At 39.6% G+C, this 27,941-nt stretch overlaps 1 protein-coding gene and 1 non-coding gene across 9 annotated transcripts in view; both read left to right on the plus strand.

Moving 5' to 3' along the window:
• NCOA2 (nuclear receptor coactivator 2) overlaps positions 1-27,941 on the plus strand; it is a 280,557-nt gene that overhangs the window by 158,590 nt on the left and 94,026 nt on the right. For 7 of the 8 annotated variants that reach the window (XM_045810212.2, XM_045810207.2, XM_045810209.2 and 4 more), the window contains exons 3-4: positions 16,188-16,292; positions 18,942-19,114. In XM_045810212.2, the coding sequence (XP_045666168.2) occupies positions 16,207-16,292; positions 18,942-19,114 (259 nt within the window). In that variant the 5' untranslated portion in view covers positions 16,188-16,206. Of the gene's footprint in view, positions 1-15,565; positions 15,954-16,187; positions 16,293-18,941; positions 19,115-27,941 lie in introns of those variants that run through there. The other variant, XM_045810211.2, reaches the window with a different exon arrangement.
• LOC123800504 (small nucleolar RNA SNORA72) lies at positions 27,656-27,786 on the plus strand. The gene has a single exon (XR_006781933.1). It is a non-coding gene; the product is annotated as a small nucleolar RNA SNORA72 (small nucleolar RNA).

Raw genomic sequence — 27,941 nt, forward strand, 5'->3', positions numbered from 1 at the left:
GGCACAAGGGACTAGGGTTCCTTATACACTGAAGACCAGTAATTGAGGAGGAAGACAGTAAGAAAGCTAGTGTGCTGGGAGATGGTGAGGGAGAGTGGCATTCAAGTTGTAACAATTCTGGGTGATAACAAAGCTCAGGGTATGATCATAGGAGCCAGTGACTGCAGTGAAACGGAGGCAGACTTTGTTGGAGCTGAGACAGACGAGGACCTATGAGGATAGGTATTAGCTCATCCACACAGACTTTGCAATCACTCAGGATGATGACCGATTGGGGCTGAAGAGGAAGAACTAATTATATGTCAAGCTTTTTAGTAAATGTGGAGGATTAAGTGGCATGTTGGTAAATCTCAGAATTGAACGCAGGTAGAGGGTGTTTTATGACATGGGTTTCAAAGAAGCAGATTTTTATGCAAGGTCACCCTTATGGTAGAGCCCTGGTCTAGTAGCTGCTCTCGGGAGTATGGAGAGTGTGACCCCACCTCCTATCCCTAGTATGTGTGTAACGAGGAAATGAACAGCTTCTGGAATGGACTACAGGGGAGGCCTGTCAGGAGAGCCAAAATAGCTCCATACTCTGTAAGCGGGCTAAAGGTATAGGGGAATTTGTTACTTCAGAATAAGGACTTCAGAAGGCACAGGGAAAGCTGTAGGATGGAGTAGACTTGTTACAGGTTGTATTAGGGAAGAAGCACAGGATAGATGAAGATAATGGATGGTGACCAAATGTGAGAGTAGTTTCATCTTTGCTCATATTCAAATACTGAACACACTAGAATAGAAAGATTGTGAGGGTTTTTCCTTTTAAAATTGCTTTTAGTTTATTTTATGTATTTGCTTTTATAGGTATTCACATTATTTTAATACAAAGGTATGTAGTCAGTGTCATTGTGCTGGTTTGGACTTTCTATTCTAGACTGCTAATACTAAGATTTTCATAGATGTCATCTTGCTATCACACATGACAGCTGTGTTTTGTGTCGTCTGCCTATTTGATGAATAGATGCTTTTTTTTTTTTTTTGAGTCACTGATTAAAAAAAATAAACCAGACTAGACTGGAGAACTCTTTGTTTATAATGATCAGTTAATTAATGCCGAGAATGTTATTCCACAACCTGGACTAATTCTTCATTGTCCTCTAGCCCTGTAGTTCTAAGTTCTGCTCTCCTCCCCACATAGTGCTGGGCAGGCATTGGCTGATCACCTGAGGTCTTCTGCAAGGGATTCTGATGTCATTGGTCTGGGGTAGGGCCAGGAAATCCATATTTTTAAAAGCTCCTTGGGTGATTCATTAGCAGCCAAACTTGGGAACCACCAGTGGAACCCACATTTTGCTTTCTTCTCCCCAGTGGTGTTATGTCTGATGCTTAGCACACTTGCACATACTGTCTCTGTGCCATCTCCTGGACTCAGCGTCCTTTTAACAAAGTAGAAATGAAGTTCTTGTAAACATTTTAAAGGTATTCAATTCCTAGTAATCAGTTTAAATTATAAAGTAATGTCATGCCATAATCTTCAAATTAGAGTGTGTTAAAAAAATCATAATACCTATTATTATTGTGAATTTTGCTGAAATGGGAACTCACATACCCTGCTGAGGTGATTGTAAGTTAATAACAGCTTTTTTGGAAAACAACTTGATAATATGCATAAATAGACTTAAATACAGTCACACCCTTTGATCTAGCAATTACATTTCTGAGACTGTTGTATTGAGACTATTGATTATTGTTTTTTAAATTTTTTTCAAGATTTTGTTTATTTGGGAGTGAGAACACGAGTGGAGGGAAGAGGCAGAGGGAGAAACAGACACCCCACTGATCAGGGAGCCCAACGCAAGGCTGGATCCCAGGACCCTGGGATCATGACCTGAGCCGAAGGCAGGTGCTTAAAACCCACTGAGCCTCCCAGGTGCCCCAGAGACTATTGATTATTGTTAATCAGAAGAATGGATCAGTATTTATATAAAAGATATTTATTACAGTGTTATTTATAATAGTAAAAAATGGAAGCTATCTTAATAATTAATTGTAGAAAATGATTATATTATGGTGGGCACCTGCGTAGCTCAGCAGACACTTAACCGACTGAGCCACCCAGGTGCCCTAAAATTCTTGCTTTAATCTCTTCAGCAAAATTCATTTGGGTTGAATTGTTAGAGAAGTCATTCTTGCTCATAATAAACACCAGTGTGTTTTCTAAATATTTGCTAACCACCCCTGTGTCTGTTCTACAAATTGGCCGGGTTATCAGCATCAAGCTTAAAAGCTCATGGGACTTGTTGTTGTTTTCTGTTTGTTTTGAATAACAGCATTGCTGAGATTCCCCACACATAACATAAAGCTTACCCTTTGTAGTGTACAGTTCGGTGGTTTTTAGTTGATTCACAAACTACACGGCCATCACCATCTAGATTCAGAACATATTCGTTCACCGGAAAAGAAACCCTGTGCTAATTAGGAGGCCCCTCCCCCCCCCATTTCCCTTTCCCCTTAACCCCTGGCAACCAGTAATCTGCTCGCTGTTTCTATGGCTTTCCTAATTCTGGAGGGTTCATATAAATGCAGTCATACACTGTGTGGCCTGCTGCAATATCCTATTAGCTAGTCTTTAGCCCTCCCCCTCCCCTGCCGGAAATGTCATTTATGCCGCCACCATGCTGATCTTTCTGGCATCACTGTGACTTTACCACACCTGGCTCAGAACTTTTCACTGTGCCCATAGTTTATGAAATCAAGAGGAACTACTGCTCATTCTGGCATTGGAGGTTTTCTGTATTCTCAGTCTACAAAGTAGGCACTTACTAAGTATCTGGTGAATAAATGAATCCAATGAATAAAATGTACTCTGCCTTATCTCTCCCTTTCCTTCTCCCTCAGGGAGGAAGGTAATTACTATGAGTTAGTGGGATTTCAGGTCGCTGATGGGGCAAGAAAACCTCACTCTGAAGTTTAGGGCAGTGGTAAACTTCAGCAGACCTGGGATCGCCTGCAGGGCTTCGTCAAGGGCTCCTCATCCCATCGCGCTGGGCTGCAGCCAGTGTGCGTTTGTGACACTTCCTAGGCGGCACTTTCAGACCACAGTTTCAGGGCCTGACAGCAGGCTGGGAGGGAGAGAGGGTGGATGAGGACGGAAAGGTTGGGGCCCCCCAGTTGTCGAGTGGTATGTGTCACCAGCAGTTCTGGCCCAGCATGTTGGGCTCTCTGCTTGCTCTCCTCGTATCTCCTACATCACCCCCCACTCCAGCTTCACTTTGAAAAATTGTGTCCATCCTTCAAAACCCAGCTCAGGCATTCCTAAAACCTTCACCACGGCTCCCCACAGCAAGAAGCAATTTTCTCCTTATTAGCACTTTGTATTTTTCATATATACTGGAGTCTGTTAATTCCATTCTTGTTTCTTCCTCCTAAATCTTTGATTTCTTGAGATTAAGTTCAGTTTCTTAGTACTTGTACTGCCGTGTCCGTAGAACACAGTATATTTGCCCTTAGCAGCTTACTCAGTAATTATCAGTACAGTTGAGCATCAGAAGGAAAGAAATGCAAGTAGATTTTTAAATTAAAACCCTATAACTTAGGTTATATTTTTAATACCAAAAAGAGACTTACCTGTATTAATTAGAAACTTAATCTTATATGAAACGTAATTGTCCAGTCCCAAATACGTTTTTGCCCTAAGTAATAGTCATTGCTCTGGGTTTTGAAACGTTGGCTTAAAACAAAAGACGGAACTAAAGAAATCATATGCCTGCATTATGAAGACACATGTGGTATGTCTTGATAACTCTGCGAGCCAGCTTAATTTTCTCCACGTCAACCAATTTTCTCCCAACTGCAACCAGGGTTTGAGTTTCAGAATGAATTCTTATCCTTTTGGTTTTGGACCAGACAAAAGGAGTATAATATAGTTAGCTGTCTCTGAGGTGTCAAGCAATTATGTTAATTTCTTTTAAGTGTCATTTCAAGCTTATTACTTGACTGTTACGGTTAAATACGGTGCAACAGTCTACAGATCTTTATCCATAGGTACAGGTTTTACCAAACGATTATTCTTTACTCTCTCAGTGGAAGCACGTTTTAGCACTAATGAAAGAAAAAGGTAGAGAATAACACATTCTGCAGTGGGAATTTGTTTTAATCTTTTCAGTGCCTGTTCTAGGCTACCCTTATTTAGTCCATTAAATTATTATTATATGTAACACACTTTAAGCTAATTTGAGTCTAAATTCTATGAACTACCCAGTGGGTAATTAGAAGCTACCATTCTTGAGTCCGATTATATTTTTAGTTCTACAAAACTCTATAACTCTCCATCTGAAGTTATTAAAGGGAAAAATCCCTCCAATTACAGCTCTCCAGGACAAGTCTGTCCTCTTCAGAAGTCCTTAAAACCTGAGGACTCCCTGGCCTCTGATCCTGAGGTCAGAGATTTGGGCTCTGTTGTATATAGTCACAATAATAACAGTATGATTGTACTTCTGAAAGCTGTTTGTGTGTCCCAAGTTTGAAACATCAAACATAAATCTCCCATAAACTATAGGATGGTCAGTTTCAACAATTACCGATATCCAACATTTGAGAGAGGAAGAAAATAGTGTTTTGGCTCATACTTTTAGGTGCCAACTTTATTTAAAAAATGTTTTTAGAATAATGATACTTACAAATAACCTTCTACATTCTAGTAATTCTCAGTAAATCATTCTGTGGTATGTGTTACTTGCAGGTAAAAATGCTTATTAATTTGGTTTATTTTTATAAGACCAAATTGGATGGGGAGTGGGGCTGTCCAGCCGGAGCTGCCCTTTTCTATTTTTAATGGCACCACTGCCTCACAGCAAATCCTGTTCAGAGTTATTGTAATGATGTGACCAAAAGAAAGTTTATAGGAATTGGTAGGGTGAGAAAATGATTCAGAGGTCCTCCCACCAAACCAAGTTTTTCCTCTTTCCTCATTTTCCACTTCTGTGGAAAAGTGGTAGGGAACAGGGCGGGGGAAACATTAAAAAAGAATATTTCAGAAAGACTTCTCACACAGGTTTTACCCAGTAAGGAAACATAATTTAAACCGCCAAAGGGGCTTGTTGCCCTGTGCTAATTTTTCCTCTGAGCACAAGCATTGAATTTGGTCCCTATACTTTATCCCTGGGACGTGCTTAAAAATTTTGCCCCTACTTTGTTTTCTTATTTGATTGGAGATAAAGAACTCCTAAGAAAGTCTGGAGTTAAAATGAGTGAGAATGAGAAAAGACAGGAAAGAATGAGTATCCCAAGTCTCACCTGTGGCACCCAGAAACTGTGGGAGGTGGCAACGTGAGCTCACCAGGAGAGTGCCCTGGACCCTCTCCAGAGGGAAGCAACTAATGATGCAAGAGAAAGAAGTGTGGTTTTAATTTTATGCACCTTGGGCTGGGAAGCAAGTAGAAGGGAAACTTTCATTCTTCCTGCTGGAATCTAGGAAGCCTTCATAAAGAGGATGGTTTTTCAGCTGAGCTTGAGGGATATGATTTTCCTGAGGAAGAAGAGCGATTTTAGTAACCTTTGCTAGAAGGCTCTTACGATGTGGTATTTTTCTTGCTTTAAGGGAGTCATGTCAGTAGGAGGGAAAATATAAGAAAGTTCTTGAAGTTAAGGAGAATAAGTGATGAGTCCAAAATGACCAAGAGCTTCCATATCTCTTATGTAGAAGTAGATTTGGAGAAGTGCAAGTTGGTTGTAAGATTGTTTTAGTAGTCTGGAAACTGTTGCGGGTTATCTTTTGATTTATCAAAGGAAATTATTTATACTTCAGATTTCATTTAAATGAAGTTCAGGTTCTTATTCATTTGGGGCAGTCTTTGTGTTTCTTACTTTTACTATAAGGTAGGCTTACCTCATTTTATGCAATATTCTTCCAAAAAATATGCATGTAAAGAACTTTTGTGCATTTATAGTTTGAATTCCAGAGAACTGCTTATTTAAAAAAAATCTCTTTCTGGCTTGCTTGGTGTTTTGTTTTGTTTTTTGGTTTTGGGTTTTTTTTTTCCCCAGCAGTACAGCCAGGTTTCTCTTTCCTCCTCTTCCCTTCTTCCTCCCTTCCTCCCCTTCCCCTCTCCCTTCCTCTCTTTCCCCCTTCCTCCCTTCCCTTCTTCTTCCCTTCCTCCCCCCTTCTTCCCTTCTTTTCCTCTTCCCTCCTTCCTTTTTCTTTTTTTTTTTGTAAACTCATAAAAGTCTGATGTGTTAATGAAAGGAAGTTTGGAGAATAGAAAAATTACACCCATAGTACCCATCAAAACAATTTAATTGCTAATATTATGATGAATTTTCTTCCAGTTTTTTTTCTATAAATTAATCTTCTCCATCTGTTTTCACCATCAGCTTAAATTATTTCATAAACATTTACATGCTATCAAATTCAACCTGTAATAGCTTACATTTATTAAATAAGCCCTTACTAGGTGCCAGTCACTGTTGTATGCCCTTTACATCTCTTGCTCTCAACAAACTTAAAAAGATAAGTACTATTATTTCTTGAAGAAATGAAGAAACTTAGGTTCAAAGAGATTAATTAACAGAATTAACATAACTGATATTCACAGGTGATATTCCCATGTGAAACGTCCAGACCAGAGTGGACAACAGAGGATGTACTCTGAGCCACTACATTGTATAGCTTTTCATGGTTGCATAATAAATTCTGTTAGGAATCTTAGAGGTCTGTCAGAAAGGTCTTTGCTCAGATGTCGCTCTATCAAAAGAGAACCTTCCTGACCACCCATTTAAAAGGCTACACTGTACTCTAACCTAACCACCTTATTTTTCTTTAAAGTGCTAATCACTATCTGATAAAGTAAATGCCTGTTTTACTATTTCTTCCCTCTCCACTTTCTTACTAGAACGTAAGAGTCATGGATAAAAGACTTGGTCTGTTTGTTCATTGTTGTATCCCCCAGTATGTAGAACCATGGCGTGGCACGGTTCAGTAATATTTGTTGAATGATTAAATGACCTCGCCTTTAGGTTACCTTTGCATGAATTCTGATTTTCTTAATCAGCCTCCGGTGGGACTGATGGGCTGTTATAATCACATGATCTCTGCTCCCCTCTGTACATCACGGGACTGCCACTGCTCTGCCCCCAGTGCCTGCGGCACTCCACACTTCTGTACCCTGCAGTGACACTGCATGGCTTCCAAGAGCCAGCTTCTTATCTAGACTGGGTTATGCCACTTGTTGTAATTACATCATTTAATTAAATATTATGTAACTAATTAAGTATAAGTTTGAAAAGATACATAAGAACCAGAATGAATGCTTTGAAAAACTCAAATGAGCAAAAATTGCTGTCAAATAAGTATATGCAACGCATCTATAATAGGAAAAATAATAAAAATATACCTCGTAAGGACTTATAAGCATCAGATCATCTACAATTCCTAGCTCTGTTTTAGACAAACAGATATTGAGTAGACAATGCCTTAATGTCAATATGAAATTCCAGTGGAGACTGATACTCAGATGTATATTTTTATGTTTAAAGTTAAAACACAATGATTAAAGGTAGTGTGTGTCATTTTTATAATTGCTCTTGATACCTGACTTTTAAAGTTAACCAATTACTACTACTTGTTCTAGTCAGTAAAAGAAGGCTTTTACTGTTTGGAATGAAACTGAGCATTCTTAGTGTGCCCGAGACCATTCCTAGCTGGTTTTGTTATTTCAATAACTTCATAACAAATTCAGTAATAACCGTACTACTTCATTACCCTTCAGGGCACAATTGCTTGTGAGCTGAGGCATGATTTCCTTTCTGCCCCAGAATGTGAGCTTCAGGTGGACAGGGACTTTGTTTTGTTCGTGGCTGTGTTTCCAGAGGCTACAGTGGTACTTAGTGCATTAATTAGGTCTTGAGTGGATCCATGAATGATTCTAAAGTAGGTATGTTTTTTGTAGAAAGAAATGTTTTGCATTTTGCAATAATACCATTAGATTTTTAGCAAAAAGAAAAGTGCTTTCAAATTATTTACTCACTGGTGATCAAATGAAATTAAAGTATACTGCTTTCTATTATATATATTAATTTGTTTCTCTCTGTAGTGAAAGTATTGAAATACAGGAACCTCAGTGCTCACGTTGTGGTGGTTAAGAAATGAGGAAGTGTTTGGATTCACTTACAAGCTCTAAAACTTCCTAACTGTGGCCTTGGTCAAGTTGCTTTATTCTGTATCTCCATTTTCTCATCTGTAAAATGGGGCTACACATAGGTTGTTACAGGCCCTGAAGGGGTTCATATGTGTGAAGTACATACAGTGCTCCTGCCCAGCTAGTAAGTGCTCAGTGAGTGGGAGTTACTACAATCATACCTAAGTTTGACTCCTGACCTGTGACTTGGGCAAATTACTCATGGAAGCAGGTCAGAGAGGTTAGATATCTGCAAGGTGAGAGAGTATGTGTATACACATGTATATAAACATAAAAATGGAGATTTTTTTAAGCAAGACAAGTGTGTGCCAAGTGCTCAACTCACGGTAAGTACTTCCTAAATGTTAGTAAGTACACACACAAGTCCCAACGTACTATACTATGAGAGAGGACTTCATTTATTTATTTAAAAGCGTTTTACAACTGGACTAATAAAAGTACTCTTTATGTAGAAACAGGCGGTCTTGCCCTTGCCATTTCCGTAAGTTTTCCTCATAAATTAGGACATTTTTTTAAATCTCAAAAAGAAGAGTCAAGTCGGTTTCAGAATAAAGACAGGTAAGTGAGTTTTAATCTGGACAAGTCATGAAACTCCAACACAAGCGCTACATTGCAGTTGTTGGTTCGATGACCTCGTTCGCGAATCCTAAGGCTCCAGTAAGAGCCGGGGCTCGGGATCTTGCCCGGGGCCGAGTACACCGGGCTTGAAGGCGAGGGCCGCGCCTACGCTGTGCAGGGCACGCCGCGTCCGCCCGTGTCTTCTCGGCGCAGGCCTTGCTGAAACCTCGCCTGGCTCTTCCTGGCCGTCTTAGCGCCGCTGACGTCGCTGGGGATGCAGGCAGCCCGGCGAGCGGCTCTATTAAGGAAGCTAGCCTCTGAGAATCCAGAGTGGGACCCGTCTTCTGCCACTGATGTCAGACGAGACATTTCCCCCTGTCGGTGATGATAGTTTAGAACGGCTCTCTGCCACTTACATATTCTGCACTGGATTTTGCTCAGCTAAGACCGGAAGAAAGGCGTTTTCCTTCTCTAGGAGCTGCGTGGATGATGGCAGCGTTACCGCAAAATATGTGTGCGCCCGGTGAACGCGAACTCACACTTCTTGGGTTGCTGCCGCGTGCGTCGCGGAGCCGCCGCCGCCCCTTTGCCCCTTTGCAGCCTCATGTGTTCAGTACAGTCTTCCCAACGGCATCTTGAAGTGTCTTTCAGCTAAAAAATTCATGAGCATGATTGGCTTTCAGTCAGAAAATGGAATATGTCTTCTAGTTACCGCCTAATATACCACTTGAAGGCCATTATACAAAAGTAAATCTGAGAGCATATTGAAAAGGAAGGAATTTTGTAGCTTAAACATTTGTTTATACGCTGCACTACTTTTGCGTGGAGTAAGAAACAGCACGAGACGAGGTAGGTGGTGAAGCCATTTTACTCGGGGAATAGCAGTACAGAGCTGCGGGCGGTGTTATTTTCCTGAATCCCGTCTCCAGCTGGAAACTGGTAGTATTTTATTATCGAGAAATCATGTCCTAATAATAGTACTTCGCGTTTGGCTTACTGTGATTAAGAAAAAAGTCAAGCATGCAGTAAGTTTCTCAAAACTAGTGAAGTTTAGCTGAGAATTTGTTTCCAAATAAGATGACTTTTATTCTGTATTTATATGAAGTGAGTCTCCTGAAACTTGACAGTAATCGAACTGTTGTCACTGTATGAATTAATGTGCAGTTTTACGAGTTTGAATCTGTAGATACATACTGCAATATGTGAGGTAAACTAATATTATATGAAAAGCATGAAGCAATATAGTGTTTTATAAAGATGAATTTAAAAGTGTTCTTATGATCTAGTTGAAAAGGGTTATGACACTTTGAGAAAAATAATATACCCTTTGACTAGCTACAGTGTATTTTTGAAATACTGTATAGTATCTTCTGTCACTGTGTTCAATGCACTAATTGTTTTGCCAGTGGAAAGAAAAAGTGATTTTTCGGTGTGCTCTCATCCATGTATTTAGGAAATCTACACAGTTCCACTTATATTTGCATGTGTAATGCTCCTTTGCTTATTTATATGAAGCAACAGTATATCCTTGCATAATCTGTCTATTTACTGCAGAGAATATTTATTTAATTCTTGCCAAGAGTTGGGGTCTTGCCAAAACAATGTTTGCTTTGGGTGGTTTTGCCCACTTGACACTTCTGCAGAGAGGTATTTCCCCTCCTCCGTCAATTCCGTGTTTTTAGCTCTGTATCAGCTTGCTGACTTGCAAGGTCTGGCCCTTCTGTGCTTTCTGCCTTTCTCAGGCATCTACATCCAAAAGCACGGTTGGCATATTTGAGCATTAGATACTGTGTTCTCTTTGACTTATCAGAAACTGGCCCAGAAATTGTTATTTCTAAAGTAAAGGGACCCCTCCCGGAACACAGTATACTTTAAGGGAAAAAATGTTTCGAATTTAGAATGAATAAATGTTTTCACTTGTGATAAAGAAATAGTGAATGCATCTTTCACTGCTGGAAAGATTATCCTTTTGTAATTTAATAGAATAGAAATAGAAACGCATTTCTGTGAAGTTTTATGTACAGCGGCAGTATTGCTTGAGTATTTCTTAGTCTTACAAAGTGTATGAAGAATCAGACTACAGAATACACAGCAATGCCATGTATCTCTTGTAAAGAGAATTCAGAAAGAACCCGGAAGGCCTTGGAAGCTGTAGGAGCCTTTCTGGTCTCATGTCAAGAGCTAGATGATTTATCAGGCATCGCCCGTTCTTGTAGGCATTGATAAGAGAAGTTGTTTCAACAGCTCTTTGTACGTTTCATTATAAATTTCATCGCAAAGTAAGGAATTTCAGAGGGCCTAACTTTTAAAAAATATTTCTTGGAACTAGCAATAGAGAGCTCTGATGTTGATCCCTTATTATGTTTGGATTTCAGCAACAGTGTTATCCTTATTTATTCTTTAACTGAATTTGTTCCACATATAATAAATCTGACAGTTTTACAGGCCTTGTTTGGAAGATGGCCAGTACTGATAAAAGATAAAATGCACATTATCGTTTGCATGAAGTCTGGTTGATTAACTAGCTTTAATGGTATGAGGCTGTATTGTGAGCAACAGCTTTGTTACCTGATAAGTTATATTGATGAATTTCATGAACGAAGAGTGCAGTTTTTAATTGTGTTGAGGCTTTAACATTGCATTTTGCTTTCTGTCGTTATGCTAAGGATATAACCAGCATTGTTCACCCTCCCAGAATATCGTTACTTAAAAAAGAAAAAGTCCTTGATTCTGGTGGCTGTAACACTTCACTGTCCAGTTTATACAAGTTGGTATCAGAGGATGTAAGGGAGGAGGTACTGTTCCAGTGAGAGTGGGATTATTGTTTGTTGTAGATAACAAGAACGGACAAATTGAAACTCCTTTTCCAGACTTGTCCTTTCACAACCCCCCACATCTGGTAGAAACTGGCTTGTTCTCAATGACTGTAATTACCATCAGATACGACCCAAGAGTTTGCTTGTGTCATTTTCAGTTTTTGTGATTTACATTGAACAGTTTCAGAACTGAGAGTGAAACGCTTGAGAATTTTAATTTCATGTGAATGTTGAAAACGTGCGGAAACTTTAAGAAACTATTAATTTAGGCCCGCTTACAAAATAAAATAAGATTTCTAAACCTTCACTGCTGCCCTTCACTATTTTTCCATCTCTTACCCTTTTATTGGGAATTGATTTTTAACTTTGATCTACAAAAATGCATTAAAACTCATCATTCCAGGGATGTCTGGGTGGCTCACTCGGTTAAGTGTCTGCCTTCGGCTCGGGTCATGATCCCGGGGTCCTGGAATGAGCAAGGCTCCTTGCTCAGCGGGGAGCCTGCTTCTCCCTCTACCTGCTGCTCCCTCCTGCTTGTGCTCCCTGACAAAAAACTAAATAGATAGATAAATAAATAAAATCTTTTTAAAAATAAAAAATAAAACTCATCTATTCATAGAGTTTAGATGATTTTTCTGTGCCTAAGTGCACAGTAGTAGTTATAAATCTATATATTGAATCTATCATTCTTTCTATCTCTGTTTTTTGTCTGTATCACTTGACTGGGGGGGGGGGGGAAATTAACTCACTGAGCCCAGCACACGTTCTAGTGTGAAATACTACGCTTGCTGCTAACTGAGCCTCACCTAAGGCATGAAGAGTATCAGAGTCCTCTAGATCAGAACGCCACACTTCTCTTTGAGTACCTCGTTAATGAGGGTCACTGTTATTTATTTGGTTCATCCACTAAGGACCAGGGCATAAATCCACACGTCTGCTCCAGGATTTCATCCACTTCAAGCCCTGTGGCAGGCAAGAAAGAGGCGCCCAGGACCGGCTGCTTGCCTCCTGTCACCACCTCCATCACCTTCCTCCTTTCTAGGCTTCAGCCCTAAATTTGCTTCCTTGCTTGCTTTTCCTTCTTTCTCTCTCTTTCTTTTTTTTTCATCTGAGAGTCTTGTCTTTTTTCCTCTGGTTGATGAGCAGTGGTTCAGAGGGGGCATCCCCAGCCTGATGGCCGTGGCTGGCTCCCCTAAGTACTACAGAGCCCCTCTTTTTTCTTCCTTTGGTGGTTTACAGGTTGGTTGGCAGTGTGTGCTAGGCACACATAGCCCCAGGAAAATTGCTCAGAAAAGAGGGCATGTGGGGTCGACACCAAAAAATAAGAAGTAAGCACATTCATAAAGTTAATTTTTTTTTTTATTTTGGGGAAATGTGTTTAAGGTACCATCACATAATAATAAAAGAGAAAACTGAGCCCATAATAACTTACTTTAAGAGGAAATTAATGGTGTTTTAAAGTTACAAATAGAGTGGTTTGTGAGCCAGTGTTGAGTAGACTCAAGTAAAATATAAACAGTCTGCTCAGATGGTTTTCTATACTTAGACCAGAAATTGTTAGCTCCTTGCTTTGCTCCTTATCTCCTTCTAGCCCCTTAGTTGAAATACATCAGTTCTGTCCCTTTGTGCAACATTATAATTATTAGTATATATATTTTGGGGGACATTTAAGATAGATGATGGCTGAAGCTAATGCTAAATCCCAAAACTGAGTACCGACTTTAAGATAGTCACATATATTAATTGTCTTTTGAAAAGCTTTCTAATCTTTCTGATAGTATTGTATTTTAAAATATATATAGTGATACTTTATGGGGGGCAGATTTTCATCAACAGATTTAATATATGTAGCTGCTTTATAATAGGGTATTTTGTTAAATATTGAGTGTTAATATTTTGATGATAAAAATTTACTTGAATTTTTATGATTTATAGCTGCTTCCACAGTGGAAATCCTGGAGGTCATTTGTTGAAAGCTTACTTAGATTGGATGGGTAATGTTTTTCCTTACATGCTCATGAGTGAAATCATGAGAACAGTGGTTCCAAGAGAAACAGTGAAAAGGAATGTTCATAGGTATCATCTGAGAAGGGTTTTGGTGTGGAGGTTTTTGCTTCACCCGCTGTCCTTTTATACCTCCTGCAATGCCCTGGCTCCCTTCATCACTATTAGAACTCCTAGGCCTTCCTCAAGTCCAGCTCAGTACCTCCCTATCCCAGCCGGCAGAGTGTTCTTCTTTCTTGGATCTTACAGTACACGGGAATGTGTGCCAGTTATAGAATACCTTTACCAAGTTTACTTATTGCCGTTTTCCCCATATACAGACATATCTCCCCTCTTAGCTTGTATTCTTCTTGAGAGCAACATTCCTCCTCATGCTTCTCGAGCACTAAGCCTGACACGTACTGGCAGGCAGGCAGTCTTTGAATGAATGAATGAATGAATGAATGAATGAATGAATGAATGACATTGAGATGACATTGACAGTGCCAATGACATGGAGATGAGGTGAAAGAGTCAAGCACAGAGACAGATGCAGTCTATATCTTGCTGCTTCTCCCTCCTGACCTGTGCTTACGTGATTACTGGAAAAATGGCTTCTTTGATGAGAAGACCCTTGCCATAACATCTTCGTTAAAAGTAGGAGTGTTAACCCTGTATACAAATAATCCCAGCTCTGCCATTTGCTAAGCTGCTCAACTGCCCTGGGCTAGGGTTGCTAATGATTATCCCCATTTAACAGAAAAGGTAATTAAGCCCTAGGAGGTAACTTCTTAAGGTCCCACAACTAACCAAGTGGTAGAGCTTGGACGTGGATTACGTGGATATAGCGTCTCTGCTCTGTTGGCTCTCGTCGTCTGTTGTGATTAAATCATATGCAGCAATTGCTTGGTGCATGGCAAATCCTAAATGAATAACTAAATACAGATTATACTTTATCAGCCCCAAACTGCCCACGGTACAAGACCTTGGGACTTGGCTACATTGCTCCCATGGCAGGAAGCTCAGGCATTAGATTTCAGATTGTCCCTCCTGCGTGACCTCTTAAATATAATGTGCAATTGGTGCAGCCTTCCTCCACTGATACAGTGTTTCTTCGTCCTCCTTCCACATGACTCTAAAAAAATTCATTCCTCTGCCCTCTTGGATCAGAGTTGTGAGCAGAAGAAATGCTTGTAGGGAGGCTGAGCATTGCAGATTTCGCGGAGGGAAGGCTGGGCAGTCGGATGGGTATGTGACAGTGGTACAATGATCCATCTCGGGTGCTGTTTTCTTAGCCCACCTTCCTCTGTGTCCTTGCTCTTCATGAACCTGTTGCTCTCTGGCATTTTTCTGAAGTCCTCGACCTTTCTTCTACTGTCTTGCTCTTCTATCCGATTTTTCCAATCTAGAAAGGAAGAAAAACCGCTACAGAAAGTAAAGGAGGGTGAAGGTGACTTTAGAAGCCTTCGAGACAGAAGGAAGGGGGAAGTAGCAGAGAATTGGAACTCTAAGACTTTTAAATGCTGACTCTTTTTAGGTAGCATTTTTTTTCTTTGGCTAAGCAGTTATTAAGCACAAACGACATCATTTCCCCAGTGTCTTCGTTAGTTCCTTTGTTTAGTTCTCATAGAATTTAAACCTCTGTCACTCTGTTCTTTGCATGTTTAAATATTATTTTGATTTTACTAATGATGACCAATGTGAACACACTGATTCTCTTACTATATAGCCTTTTATTTTCTTGTTGGAAGGAATCCAGCAACCAGGAGCCAGTAATTGTCCTCTTTCCTTAGGGTCAATAATGTTCCCTGCTTTTTTGTTTTTTTGTTTTTTTTTTTCTTTTTCTTTTCTTTCCTTCTTTTTTTTTTTAAGTATATTTTAAGAGCTTCGGTGATAGCAGCTAGAATTAGCCGAGGGAGGGAGCATCAGGAGCGGCAGGATGTGAGAAAGGAAACCACCGAGGGGAGGTGTGCTCAGGAAGGCGAGCTGCCGGGGAGTGAGGGCTCAGAGGGCGGGCGGAGGAGCAGTGAGGCAGCTGCCGCAGGGGTGGAGGGAACCGGAGACTCCACAGGGAGGCGCGAACATCCTCTGTTTGGGGAGTGTTGCTTCTGGAGGCCCTGTGTGCGGGGCCAGGTCCTGCGGGTCTGCTGTAGCTGGGCGGATTTGGAAACCTTCAGTTTAGTGGTGGGGCACTGCCTCTTCCCAGGGCTGGCTGTTGTGGGTGAGCTATTGCAGCACAGACTTCACATTGGCCAACCCAAAACAGAGACTGGGAGGAGCCCCTTACAACACCTGTAGTTTCCCCGTGGTGCAAGAGCACTCCTGAAACTGACGGCTGGCTGCAGAAACCCAGGGCGCGCAGACTGTAGTTCATGGTGCTGCTGAAATACGTCTGCTCAGAGAGTCGGGGCCCAATGAGGTAGGCTTGTTTGCTTTTGAAATGTGAACCTTTACAAATAACTTTTAAACAAGGTCAAACAAAAAAAATGGGCCCTTTCATTAGAAGTTACACATGCTTATTAATCCAAGCAGTGTATTCGTAACTGTTGTCAATTTCTGATTGAAGTCAAAGTTCTTTTATTGTTGGTAAATTGATCAGGGACATTATCATCAGCTCTGTTCTCTCTACCCCCCCCCCCATTTCTTGTTTCAGTTGCTGATATGTGTTCAAGATGAGTGGGATGGGAGAAAACACCTCTGACCCATCCAGGGCAGAGACAAGAAAGCGCAAGGAATGTCCTGACCAGCTTGGACCCAGGTTAGATGCTTGCTGAGAAACAGGCCCGGTACTGCCCCTGAAAGCCACATGCAACACTGACTTGACACCTCACTGAAATACTGTGTTTGGTTTTTCTCCTTAACAGTTAAACCTTTGAATATGTATTATTTAGCTTATCTTTTGGTTATGCTGATCAGTTGTAGATTTTATTATTCTTTACAAGAAGACGAAGGCTACATAACTTCTTCTGATGTCCCCTGTGTACTTGACTATTAAAGCAGGCTTATTATATAATTTTGAGTCTTCCACACTTTCTTTTCTGTTAGATCACAGGATGTCATTAAGAAGATACCATAGTAGAATTTGCTGTTAATTTTACACTAAGTTTTATTTTTATTTTTACTTTCCGAGTTGGTGACAAAGATTGTGGCCCTTAAGTGAGTAAAACAAGTAATTTAAAGCACGTTCCATGTCATATATTATGGATGGAAGTGTGAGTTGTTCTAATCTTCACGTAGGGTAATTTAGCATTATCTAGTAAAATTATAAAGGTGTATCCTCTCTGAACTAGCAGTCCACTTCTAGGAATTTTCCAACAGTATGCTTTCACACAGGCGAAATGATAGATACTTGAGTTTACTTATTACAGCATTGTTTAATAATTGCAGAAGATTAGGAAAAACCTCAATGTTTGTAGGGAACTATTTAAGCAGCTCTGATACCTCCGTAACCTGGAATGCAATACAGCTGTGAAAAAGAATGAAGATGCTTAATGGGCTGATGTAAAAAGAATCTCTTAAGAATATCATTACAGAGAAAAACAAGTTTTGAAGCACGTTTATGGAGTACTACCCTTTGTATAAATCATTTGTTTTAGGATAATTAAGAAACACTTAAAAATTGTTAACCCATTTGGGGGAATAAGAACTAGGCTAATAAGGAACAAAGATAGGAGAGACACTTCATTCTTTTGGTTACTTAAATCATATAAATGATTTTAAAAGTTAAATAAAAGCCACAACTTCTATTAAATGGCCACTAAAAAGATCAGATGGAGACTAACAGGGAAAAGGACTAGGAAAAGTCATTAAGACAGGAAGAGAAGGAGAAAGAACAAAAATATTTTATGTTCCCTTTTCCCCTTTTATCTGCCAAACAGAACAAGTCTATTAAATCGCTACTGTGCATGTCCCAGCCCCCAGCCCTTGGCTCCAGTATGTGGCCTCTAGATGCCCCAGTACCTTCTGGCTCTCCACAACCCATCTGTCTGTCAAACTGCCTTTAATGCCCGGAAGTCCACTCGAGGAGGCAGTTTGATAAAATGGAGGCTATTCCGGTGGAGGGCAGTTCTCTTACCTCGTGCTGCGCTGGTGCCGTGGTGCGCTGGAGAGCCTCCCAACCCCCTCCCGGGCGCTCTCAGGTCTTTGTAACACAGCTCCCCTTTCTCACCTATTTGTCATGTGTTTGTTCATCTTGTTGGGGGGGGGTGGTAGTACAGAAGAGAGGTTGAGGGGGGCTGAGGTGTCCAGATGGGAACTTGGCTCTTCCATGCATTCCAGCCACTCCCTGCCTTTCCCTGTACTTAATGAAGTAGAAGCTAGGAATAAAAATGAGACTTAGAAAAACCAAATTCTAGTCCCTGCTCTACCAGTAACTCACTGGGTGATCTTGGACAAATTGTGTAACCACTAGGAAATGGAGAAATTGTCTTCTAGCTCAGCTTTATTAGTTTATGAAAATAAAGCTAATACAAATAGATGGAGGTCTGTTACAAACTACAAATTGTATCAGTTGGTATTATATACAAATAATTATTAAAAATACAGAAAGCTGCTACATTAAACAACTTACATTTCTTACTTATTGTATTGACTGTCACTAAGTGGGCCCTTTACTAAGAAAAAAAAAGCGTACACTATTACTATCAAAGGGATCTTGCTATTTTGTCAAATTCAAATGAGAAGATCTTGCCAATTTTTATTTTTCCCTCCCTTCCATTAACTTTTTAAAACTTTAGTTGAACTTGGACCATTTGTGTATATTTTGCACGTCATTCAGCTTGGACAGTTAACAAATACCCTAGGTCAGTTTCGCTTTTGTTTCTGGCTGTACTGTGGTTTTTTTTGCATTATTTAAAAAAATTGTTTCATTTGATTACCAACATCCTAAAGAAGTCTATGAAATTATGGAGATTTACTTTTATCTTTTTTATGCTTTACCAAAAATCCCTGCAATTCATTTATTCCTATTATAAGTAAGTTAGGTTCCCTTTCTTCTTCTACTAATCTTAAGTAAATTTTTAAAATTTTATAACATAATCTTCCTTACTTTTCTAAAACCTTCCCCTATGTATTCAACAATAAATTTGATGCCTACTTCTGCCAAGTGTTAAGCATCGTCCTGAGCTTTGTCATTGTGACGCTTACTGTCCAGTGGGAGACAGGCTATGCACATTGAACAAATGATCACACAAGTAAATCTATGATCATGTACTAGGGCGAGTTTGATTTCAAAAAAGCACGCAACACTTAGGGCAAACAGAGGGTTTTTTTTCCCCCAAAGTACTTCCATGTTTATGTAAGTAACTTTTGTTTGCTATCTTTGTATTAAAACTTGTTTAACGTGCTTATGTTTTTTATAATAGCTTTTTTTCAAATTCGTAATAAAAACCATGTATCTTCTTTTTAGTCCCAAGAGGAGCACTGAGAAACGTAATCGTGAACAGGAAAATAAATACATTGAGGAACTTGCAGAGCTGATTTTTGCAAATTTTAATGATATAGACAACTTTAACTTCAAACCTGACAAATGTGCAATCTTAAAAGAAACTGTGAAGCAAATTCGTCAGATCAAAGAACAAGGTAAGAGGACTGAATTAATATTTTGGAGAGTTTAGCCGGTTTCTGTTTTTTCATGTGTGAGAAGTCCCTTCAGAGTCCCTTTAATCCATTTCTTATGCTTAAATTATTGATGAGGAAATGATGTCACAGCACAAGATGAATGCAAGTATCACTTGCAGTGGTTTATAAATAGGCTTTATATAAAATTCAGCAATTCCCTAAAGACAGAGGAGACTGAGGTGAGGCAGGGTGATGTAACTTTTCATCTAGTAAAACTCAATTAGGTGCCCACTGATTCTCCTCCCCTACCTTGGAATTTTCATTGCTTGCACAGCAAGTGACTGTCATAATTTGCAAGTGAGGAGCCAAGTAAAGATGGAAACCAGAAGTAAGGAAGTGAGCCACCTCCTGTTTCAGCTAGTCAGCATATTTGATTAAGTCGGAGCCTCAACTGGCCATGCCGCTAGATTAGAATTTCATATCCTGAATGACAAGAGATTTGAAAGGCTCAAGCCTCTAGTCGGAATTCTTTTGTGAAATTGAGACACAGAACATGACAGCTTTCTTCCTGGGGTTTTCTTTTTTATCTGAGGTCATTTTCTGCCTCCCTTCTTTGAAGAAAAAAAAATTTAAGAAAATAGTATCTTAAAAAACACATTGGACTTTGTGGTGCCAAAAAAAATGAGTATTAGGCAAGTATGAACAGTGTCTGGGTGCTCAGGGCCAATATATGCTCTTAAAGTATTCATACGCTGCTTTCCTTCAGGGCTGGGGAGATTATTATCTCTTGTAATCTGTCTTTTGAATGCATCCTCTCAGAGTTCATTTTTTTTTTATCTACCTTTTATGTGATATTCAAAAGAGGCAGATTTTAGAAAAATAATGTCTTTGTCTGTGTAGGTATATGACCTGAAACTTCCCATCTGTCATAAAATCCCAGCTACCTATTTACATGTCGTCATCATAGCATTTTTCATTTTCATGTATGTACTATTAAGCTAAATTTTATATAAAACAGTTTTACAAGTGTAGTTCTGTCTTCTAAGAACTTAAAAATAAATGCCAACATACATACACAGTTTCTAATACCAGCTTACTCTGAAAATCAGTCTTTATTTCCTGGTTTCTTCACTGAAATTCTATCACTCGGCACTCAACATTCCATGAGTTTCTGCTCTCAGTGCCTGCTTCGGTCTCCCTTCATCTCTTTCTTCTTCCAGCTTTTCTCTTTGAGATCCCCTAGTTATCAAAAGCTCCGTTTAATCTCAATTTTGTATCTTCTTCATTTTTTGGGTATCAGCAAATGGATAGAATAATATTCCTACAGCTCTTAGGAGAAATAATTGGTTAAAGTTTCATAGCGCTTTGAAGTTGCTGTCTATCTCGTTGCTGGTATTACGGGGGAGAAATCAAGCTGCTTGTTTCAGGTTTCTGAAGATGTTGAATGGTACAATTTGTGAACAGTGCATGTTAGGCAGTGCTTTCACACTTTAAAACAGTTATGTATTTTTTTACTATTAAGGTCTTGCACAAGGTTTTAAAAGTTTTGCAAAACCTTGGTAATTCCCCCTTCCAACCATAAAACACGTTAAGATGTGTCACGCTGGGACTCTGCCATACTTTCACTGTAGGTTTAATCGTAAGGCTCCTACCACAACCACCCAAGAAGCAGCGGCAATAAACACCCTGTCATGTCTTATTCTTATAATGTTCCTATTAATTTGAAAAGTAATGTGTTTTGAAAAGGGAAGCAGAAATTAAAAACCGAATGGAAAACACAGACACACTTTCGTGTTCTAATCTAATATTTAAAAAATATTTTTTGTTTAACAAATTATTTTTTAAAAAACAGCAGGACTTCAGAATCACATCAGCCGAAAGCGAGGAATGAATCCTGGGTCTGCCACTTACAGGCTCTTTGAACCTGGGCAAATTATTTTCTCGCTCTGAAACTCCGTTTCCTTATACAGAGTTGAGCAGTCAAAATATTGAGGTTGTGCGGTTGTTGAAATTATGAGCTCTGTACATGCACTCCGCAAATACCTGTCACAGTGGAGGTTTGGTAGGTATTCAGTAAATATCTTTTTCACATGAAGCGGAAAGTCACCTTCTTTTCTTTACATATGCTGGGGTCTTCGGCGAGCTCTTCCTTCAGATGGAGAATGGGAAGTAAAAGTGGTGGGGAAGTGGGTTATGAATATCCTTTCCTATAGGGTCATTTGAAGAAAGTAAGGTTTTCTGAGGCCAGAGAACTCTGCAGAGCCTTTGCAGACCACCCCACTGCCGGCGCTCTTGAGGCCAGCTTGACTGATCTCCGCGTCAAGAGCCAGCTGAGGTTCAAGAGCAACGCATAAGTCAGGCCTGAGCCCTTCTCTCTCATTCTTTGTGCCCAACAGATGCCCCTTTCACGCAGTATAGATAAAGTCCATCCATCATCTTTCCAACGTTTCCAAAATATTTGTATTTCAGTCGCAGGTCTCAGAGTGAATAAAATCATTATTGTGCTAGAGCAGTTAAACTATTGCATGAGGAGCCACGCTGAAGAACCCACATCGGGAAAGCCAGGCTTATATTTAAGGTGCCCTCCAGTGTCAAGAGCTCGGGGAGATGAGCCAGGCGTGCTGGGCTTTTTCTCTCGAGTCTACTCTGTCATCAGCTGTTCCTCAAGTTCCCATCCACTTTATAAATAGAGGAGAGAAGAAAGGATATTTTAAAATGGCCTAAACGATGGGAATTTGGAGGGAGAATTGCCAGCTATTTAAATAAGTCAGCATTCTCCTGTATATAGCACGTTATGAGACGCATGTCTGACAGACGCCAGCCCTCCGACAGCATGCGCGCCGCAGTGGACTGTAGGAGCAGAGCGGATAGACACAGTGCGGACTTAAGCCCTTAGGCCAGCTGTTTGATACTGAAGTATGACGTTTTGTCCTATTCGAGACGATGCTGATAATGTTTAAAACTTCTGGCTCCTATAACTTACAATAATAGTCCATAAGTAGTAAATTACCTTTTTTCATAATTGGGGAGGCTAATACTGCTTCTGCTCCACAGGAGAATAATACGTAGGATGAAAAATACAAATGATTTAATTTGGAATTATTGTGTCCAACTCCACACTCCTTACCTGGAAACTTAAATAAAAATTTCTATGGAAAACACCTAGCAATTCCTGCGCTCTTAAAAAATAAAATAGAGGGGCGCCTGGGTGGCTCAGTTGGTGAAGCATTTGCCTTCAGCACAGGTTTGATCCAGGGGTCCTGGGATCAAGCCCTGCATCAGGCTCCCTGCTCAGCGGGGAGTCTGCTTCTCCCTCTCCCTCTGCCGCCTCCCCACCCCCCGCCACCCCCTACTCATGCTCTCTCTCTCTCAAATAAATAAAATCTTAAAAAAGAAGAAGCAGACTACCCAAAAGACCATCCTGGTTTCTCATTGTGATTACACTAATGATACAGTTTTGATTTTAGCGCCACTTTGAGAACATTGGGATTCCAGACTGCTTTGTACTTGTGAATTTCCCCTAATATGAAAATAACATTAAAAAAGTAAGTATTTTAGGGGCGCCTGGGTGGCACAGCGGTTAAGCGTCTGCCTTCAGCTCAGGGCGTGATGCTGGCGTTATGGGATCAAGCCCCACATCAGGCTCCTCCGCTATGAGCCTGCTTCTTCCTCTCCCACTCCCCCTGCTTGTGTTCCCTCTCTCGCTGGCTGTCTCTATCTCTGTCGAATAAATAAATAAAATCTTTAAAAAAAAAAAAAAAGGTAAGTATTTTAGGAAAAGGTGAGGGCCTGTGGTATGCTAGAGTCAGCTCCTATCAATCAATGAAAGCCAGTTTTTCAATTTCAAGAATTTTGTAAGCCAATTGATGAGCACAGCCATTATTAAAAATTATACAGACTTAAAAAAATTACACAGACTTACAATTAAATTGTATGTTTAAAAAGCAAGGAAGACTAAAATTTATCGTTTTCTCATTATTCTGCATTTTGCCATTATCTATGCACTAGAGGCTCTTGGCATCTTGTATCATCTACATGATAGTACTACGAAGTGGTGGCCACTCCGCATCTCTTCCTAAGTCCACATTCAGTAATGTCACCATGGCTGATTTCAAATACAACAGTATTGACACCCCGGGAATCTAGTAAACTCTACAAATCAAAGCTTGATTTATTGTTTTGTTGGCTGTCATTTTAGACTTAAAAAGTAAGGGAGATTTTTGAGAAAAAAATTATGGAGAAAATATTAATAATTACCACCTGACTTTTTTTTTTTTTTTTTTTTAGCCATCTGACGTTTTATTTATTTTTTTTTTTTTTTAAGATTTTATTTATTTATTTGACAGAGATAGAGACAGCCAGCGAGAGAGGGAACACAAGCAGGGGGAGCGGGAGAGGAAGAAGCAGGCTCATAGCGGAAGAGCCTGATGTGGGGCTCGATTCCATAACGCCGGGATCACGCCCTGAGCCGAAGGCAGACGCTTAACCGCTGTGCCACCCAGGCGCCCCCCATCTGACGTTTTAACATTAAGTAGCCATTAGGTGCATACACAAAAGATAATATCCAGTTCAGCAAAAAAAAGTCACTCACAGATTGACAGTTGCATTTCTGCATACAGCATCTTCATACATTTTCATTATTTCATTTTTGTCTTACTCATTAACTTAAATGAAAATTTCAACCAATATTCATATTGGAACTCTTTTTTTATCCGTTGTAATCATAGGTTGGTTGCAATCCGTGAATTTGGTAAAAATTCACGGAAGCATTCTGTAAGAATCAGTTGGCTATATGGAATTGACAATAAAGAGTGTTGTAGTATCACTTCTAGATTATATGCTGCACATCCTTTATACTAGTAAAATCTGTAGTAAATATCATGATGCTTACTCTTTTTCCCCCGAAGAGCTGGGTTTTTAAGCATTTCCCAGTATACCACTTGCAGCCAGAGAGGTGGGCAGGTTGTATTATAAATGTAGGTGAGTCAGATTCATAAACTAACAGGATTATTTACGAATTCAGGAAAATAGTCATGGAAACATCCTAATCTTAGCCCATAAAAGTTCATGTGGAGCCTATTAAAATTATGTTTTTCTTTTCTTTTTTTACCCATGTTAAATGCATGAAGTTCTTGTGGTGGAAATTGTCATTCAAAGCGAAGCCTGAGCTTGAGCTAATAGCTGTCATGAAGCAAAGTAAGCAGAAGGGCTCTGATATCAGATGTCTTTCAGGGGTAGGATTTCTATAAATCAGGCTTTTGGGGTGATGCTTGTAGGCCTTGGTTATGTAGCATGTGATAAAACCTTCGGGTGCTGGCAGCGTCCTCCAGCTCACTGCAAAAGGGGGGTTAGGGCACGCAGCATCTCTTGGACATGCTCTTATAGATGCTCACATACTGACGACAGTGTTTTGGGTTGCCGGTGAGTATTTTTGATAGTACAAACTCTTGATTATTTGGAGAACGAATGGGAGACCGATAATGATGATAATTTAACTTTTTAAAACAATATCCCCCATTCACTTAAAGAGTTTTAATTTCAGTTGTTAACTTCTTTTTTTATTGGATCTTCTAAAAAGTGCTGATGATAATGATTAAATGGCCAAAGTCAGCCAGCCAGATGTAAAAGTGGGCCATCAGAGTAGACCCGTGCAAGCCCCAAACCCAGTTGACAGGTTATGTTAAAATTAAAATAATCAATGTGATAAACTCATTAAGACCATGTGCTTTAGCTAAATTCAAATGAACCCAGTCTCTCTCCTCCCCAATTGTATGACCACGTGCAAGTTTCTTAACATCTTTGGGCCTTTACTTCCTAATCTGTAAAAAGAGGATAATAATACCCACTACTTAAAGTTCTTCTGAGGACTATGTTTGATAATGTTTATAAAGGACTTAATCCAGTACTTGGCACATAGAGAGACTTACTAAACAGTAGTTACTACTCTTATTATTGCTTCTGACATCTGTACTTGGAATCATCATCCAAACAGATCCAGGTTTTCTTCCTGAGGACTCAGTACTACTGATAAGGAAACAAGTAGATTTTGGATATTTTCTTTGTTACGATTTTAAGCCTTAATGGTCTTGCAGTGTTGATTCTTTTTAATTTTAATATAGAAAGAAGTAAACAAAAGCTATCCAATTTTGCAGTCAGATAAAAAAAAATACACAGAACAAATGTGTTGGTGTGACTACATCTGGATCCCTCCCTCTGACTCTGTTGCTCCTGCTGGACCTTGTTGGCTCCTGCTTGTCCCTGTTACCTGAGTGGCCTTTTCAAGAATCTTGCTCTTAAGGAGAACTAAGGAGGGCAGAGAGCCTCAGCAGTTTTTATTTCATCCTTATTTACTTCAACACAGGAATGAATCTGGCTGGCCCTAGCTTACTCTTGAAGATCTGAAACTGTTACATGTTTCCATACATCTAGTAATAAATCAGACTTTATTTCATTGGTAATATAATCTATGATTGGCATTATGTTCTTGGCATTGCAATTTTTAATAAAGATTTTTCTACTGATCTATATAAAATTCACTTCTATATTTTTACGTGGACTAATGGCTCCTATTATTAATGAAATCCTTAAAATTAGCAAGCAGGGGTGGAATGCCTGCTCTCATTTCTTCTTAAGATTCCCCCCCTTTTTTCTTAAGTATATGGAAGAGGTTTTTTTGTTTATTTGTTTAACAGCTTTCAGATGGAGAGGATTTAAGTAATTTAATGTACCCCAATGCTTTAGGACTTTACTGGCTTATGACAGGAGCTATAATTTCAAGACTGAAACTAGCTTCCATACTCTAACAGAAAGTAGGCATCCTTTCTTTTCTTGATCATCTACCCCTATGAAAAGAAATTAACTCTGAGGGGCTCCTGGGTAGCTCAGTCTGTTTAAGCATCTGCCTTCGGCTCAGGTCATGATCCCCGGGTCCCAGGATGGAGCCCTGCATTGGGCTCCTTGCTCATTGGAGAGTCTGTTTCTCCCTCTGCCCCTCCTCCCACTCATTCTCTCAGTCTCTCTCAAATAAATAAAGTCTTTTTAAAAAAGAAATTAGTTCTGACATTGCGCTCATTCAAGAACAAGCATCATTTAGTAAATGTTTTATTGAGTAAATACTATACGCAAGACATATTGTTCTTCACGAGGCAGGAATCCAACAATAAATAAATAATGTGATTCTTTCCCTTGGAACTTTCACTCATTTGGGGGCACATCAGCCTGCAGACAACTAACCGAGGAGCTATAGGGGACAGTGGGAATAAGTATGATGACAAATGCTGGTAAAGATTGATTGATTTGAGAGAGAGCGAGCGAGTGAGTGCAGGGGTGGGGCGCAGATGGAGAGGGAGAGAGAGAGAATCTCAAGCAGACTCCATGCTCAGTGTAGAGCCCAACATGGGACTCAGTCTCACAACCATAAGATCACCACCTGAGCCGAAATCAAGAGTTGGACACTCAACCAACTGAGCTACCCAGGTGCCCCTTTATTTTATTATTTTTAAGTTTCAGTTGTAGTACAGTCAACATACAATATTATATCAGTTTCAGGTGTACAAAATCACAATTTGACATTATATATATTACAGAATGCCTTACCATGATAAGTGTAGTTTACCATCTTTTACCATGAAAAGTTAATACAATATTATTGACTATATTCTCTATACTATACTTTTCATTCCTGTGACTTACTTTATAACTGGAAGTTTGTTCCTCTTAATCTCCTTCACCTGTTTCTCCCATCTCCCTCTCTCCTCTCTCCCCTCTAGCAACCACCAGTTTGTTCTGTGTATTTACAAGTATTTCTGTTTTTTTGTTTGTTTATTCATTTTGTTTTTTAGATTCCATATGTATGTGAAATCGTGTAGTATTTGTCTTTCTCTGACTTATTTCACTTAGCATGGTACTCTAGATCTGTCCGTATTGTTTCAAATGCAAAATTTCATTCCTTTTCATGCCTGAGTGATTTTGTATAGGGTATAAGCACACACCCCACATCGTCTTTATCCATTCATCTATCAATGGAACAGTTGGGTTGCTTTCATATCTGAGCTATTATAAATGATGTTATAATAAACATAGGGGTGCATACAGCTTTTTGAATTAGTGTTTTTATTATTTTGGGGTAAATGCCCAGCAGTGGAATTACCAATGGATCATGTGGTATTTCTATTTTTAATTTTTTGAAGAACCTCCATACTATTTTCCTCAATGAATGTACCAATTTACATTTCCACCAGGAGTGCAAGAGGGTTCCCTTTTCTCCACATCCTTACCAGCACTTGTTATTTCTTATCTTTTTGATAATAGCCATTCTGAGTGGTGTGAGGTGCTACTTCATTGTGGCTTTGAATTGCATTTGCCTGATGGTTAGTGATGTTGAGTATCTTTTCATGTGCCTCTTGGCCATCTGTATGTCTTCTTCAGAAACACATCTATTCAGGTCCTCTGCCCATTTTTAATTGAATTTTTTTGTCTTTGGTGCTTACTTGTGTGAGTTCTTTATATATTTTGGATATCAACCTCTTGTCACAGCATATCATTTACAAGTATCTTCTCCCACTGCAAATATTCTCGCTGTTTTGATTTTGTAATAATCAGGGCAGGCTAAACATTCACTATGCTAAGACCATGCATGTGTCCCAGACCTAGTTCTTTCCCTAGGTCTGGTTTTATCAATGCTGGTAATAAACCAAGTCTGATTTTTTTTTTCTATGTCTGATTTATATGATGCATCTTACATGGGAAATGTCTGTGACTCTAGGTATCTGATCATCCTTGAGAAATGACAACAAAGCTGGTGTAATAACTTTTGAAGTTAACGATTGCAGATTTGTTGATTTACAAG

This window comes from Ursus americanus, chromosome 9 (assembly GCF_024610735.1).
Source record: "Ursus americanus isolate L20-20 chromosome 9, mUrsAme1.1.p, whole genome shotgun sequence".
In the NCBI taxonomy this organism is placed as follows: domain Eukaryota; kingdom Metazoa; phylum Chordata; class Mammalia; order Carnivora; family Ursidae; genus Ursus; species Ursus americanus.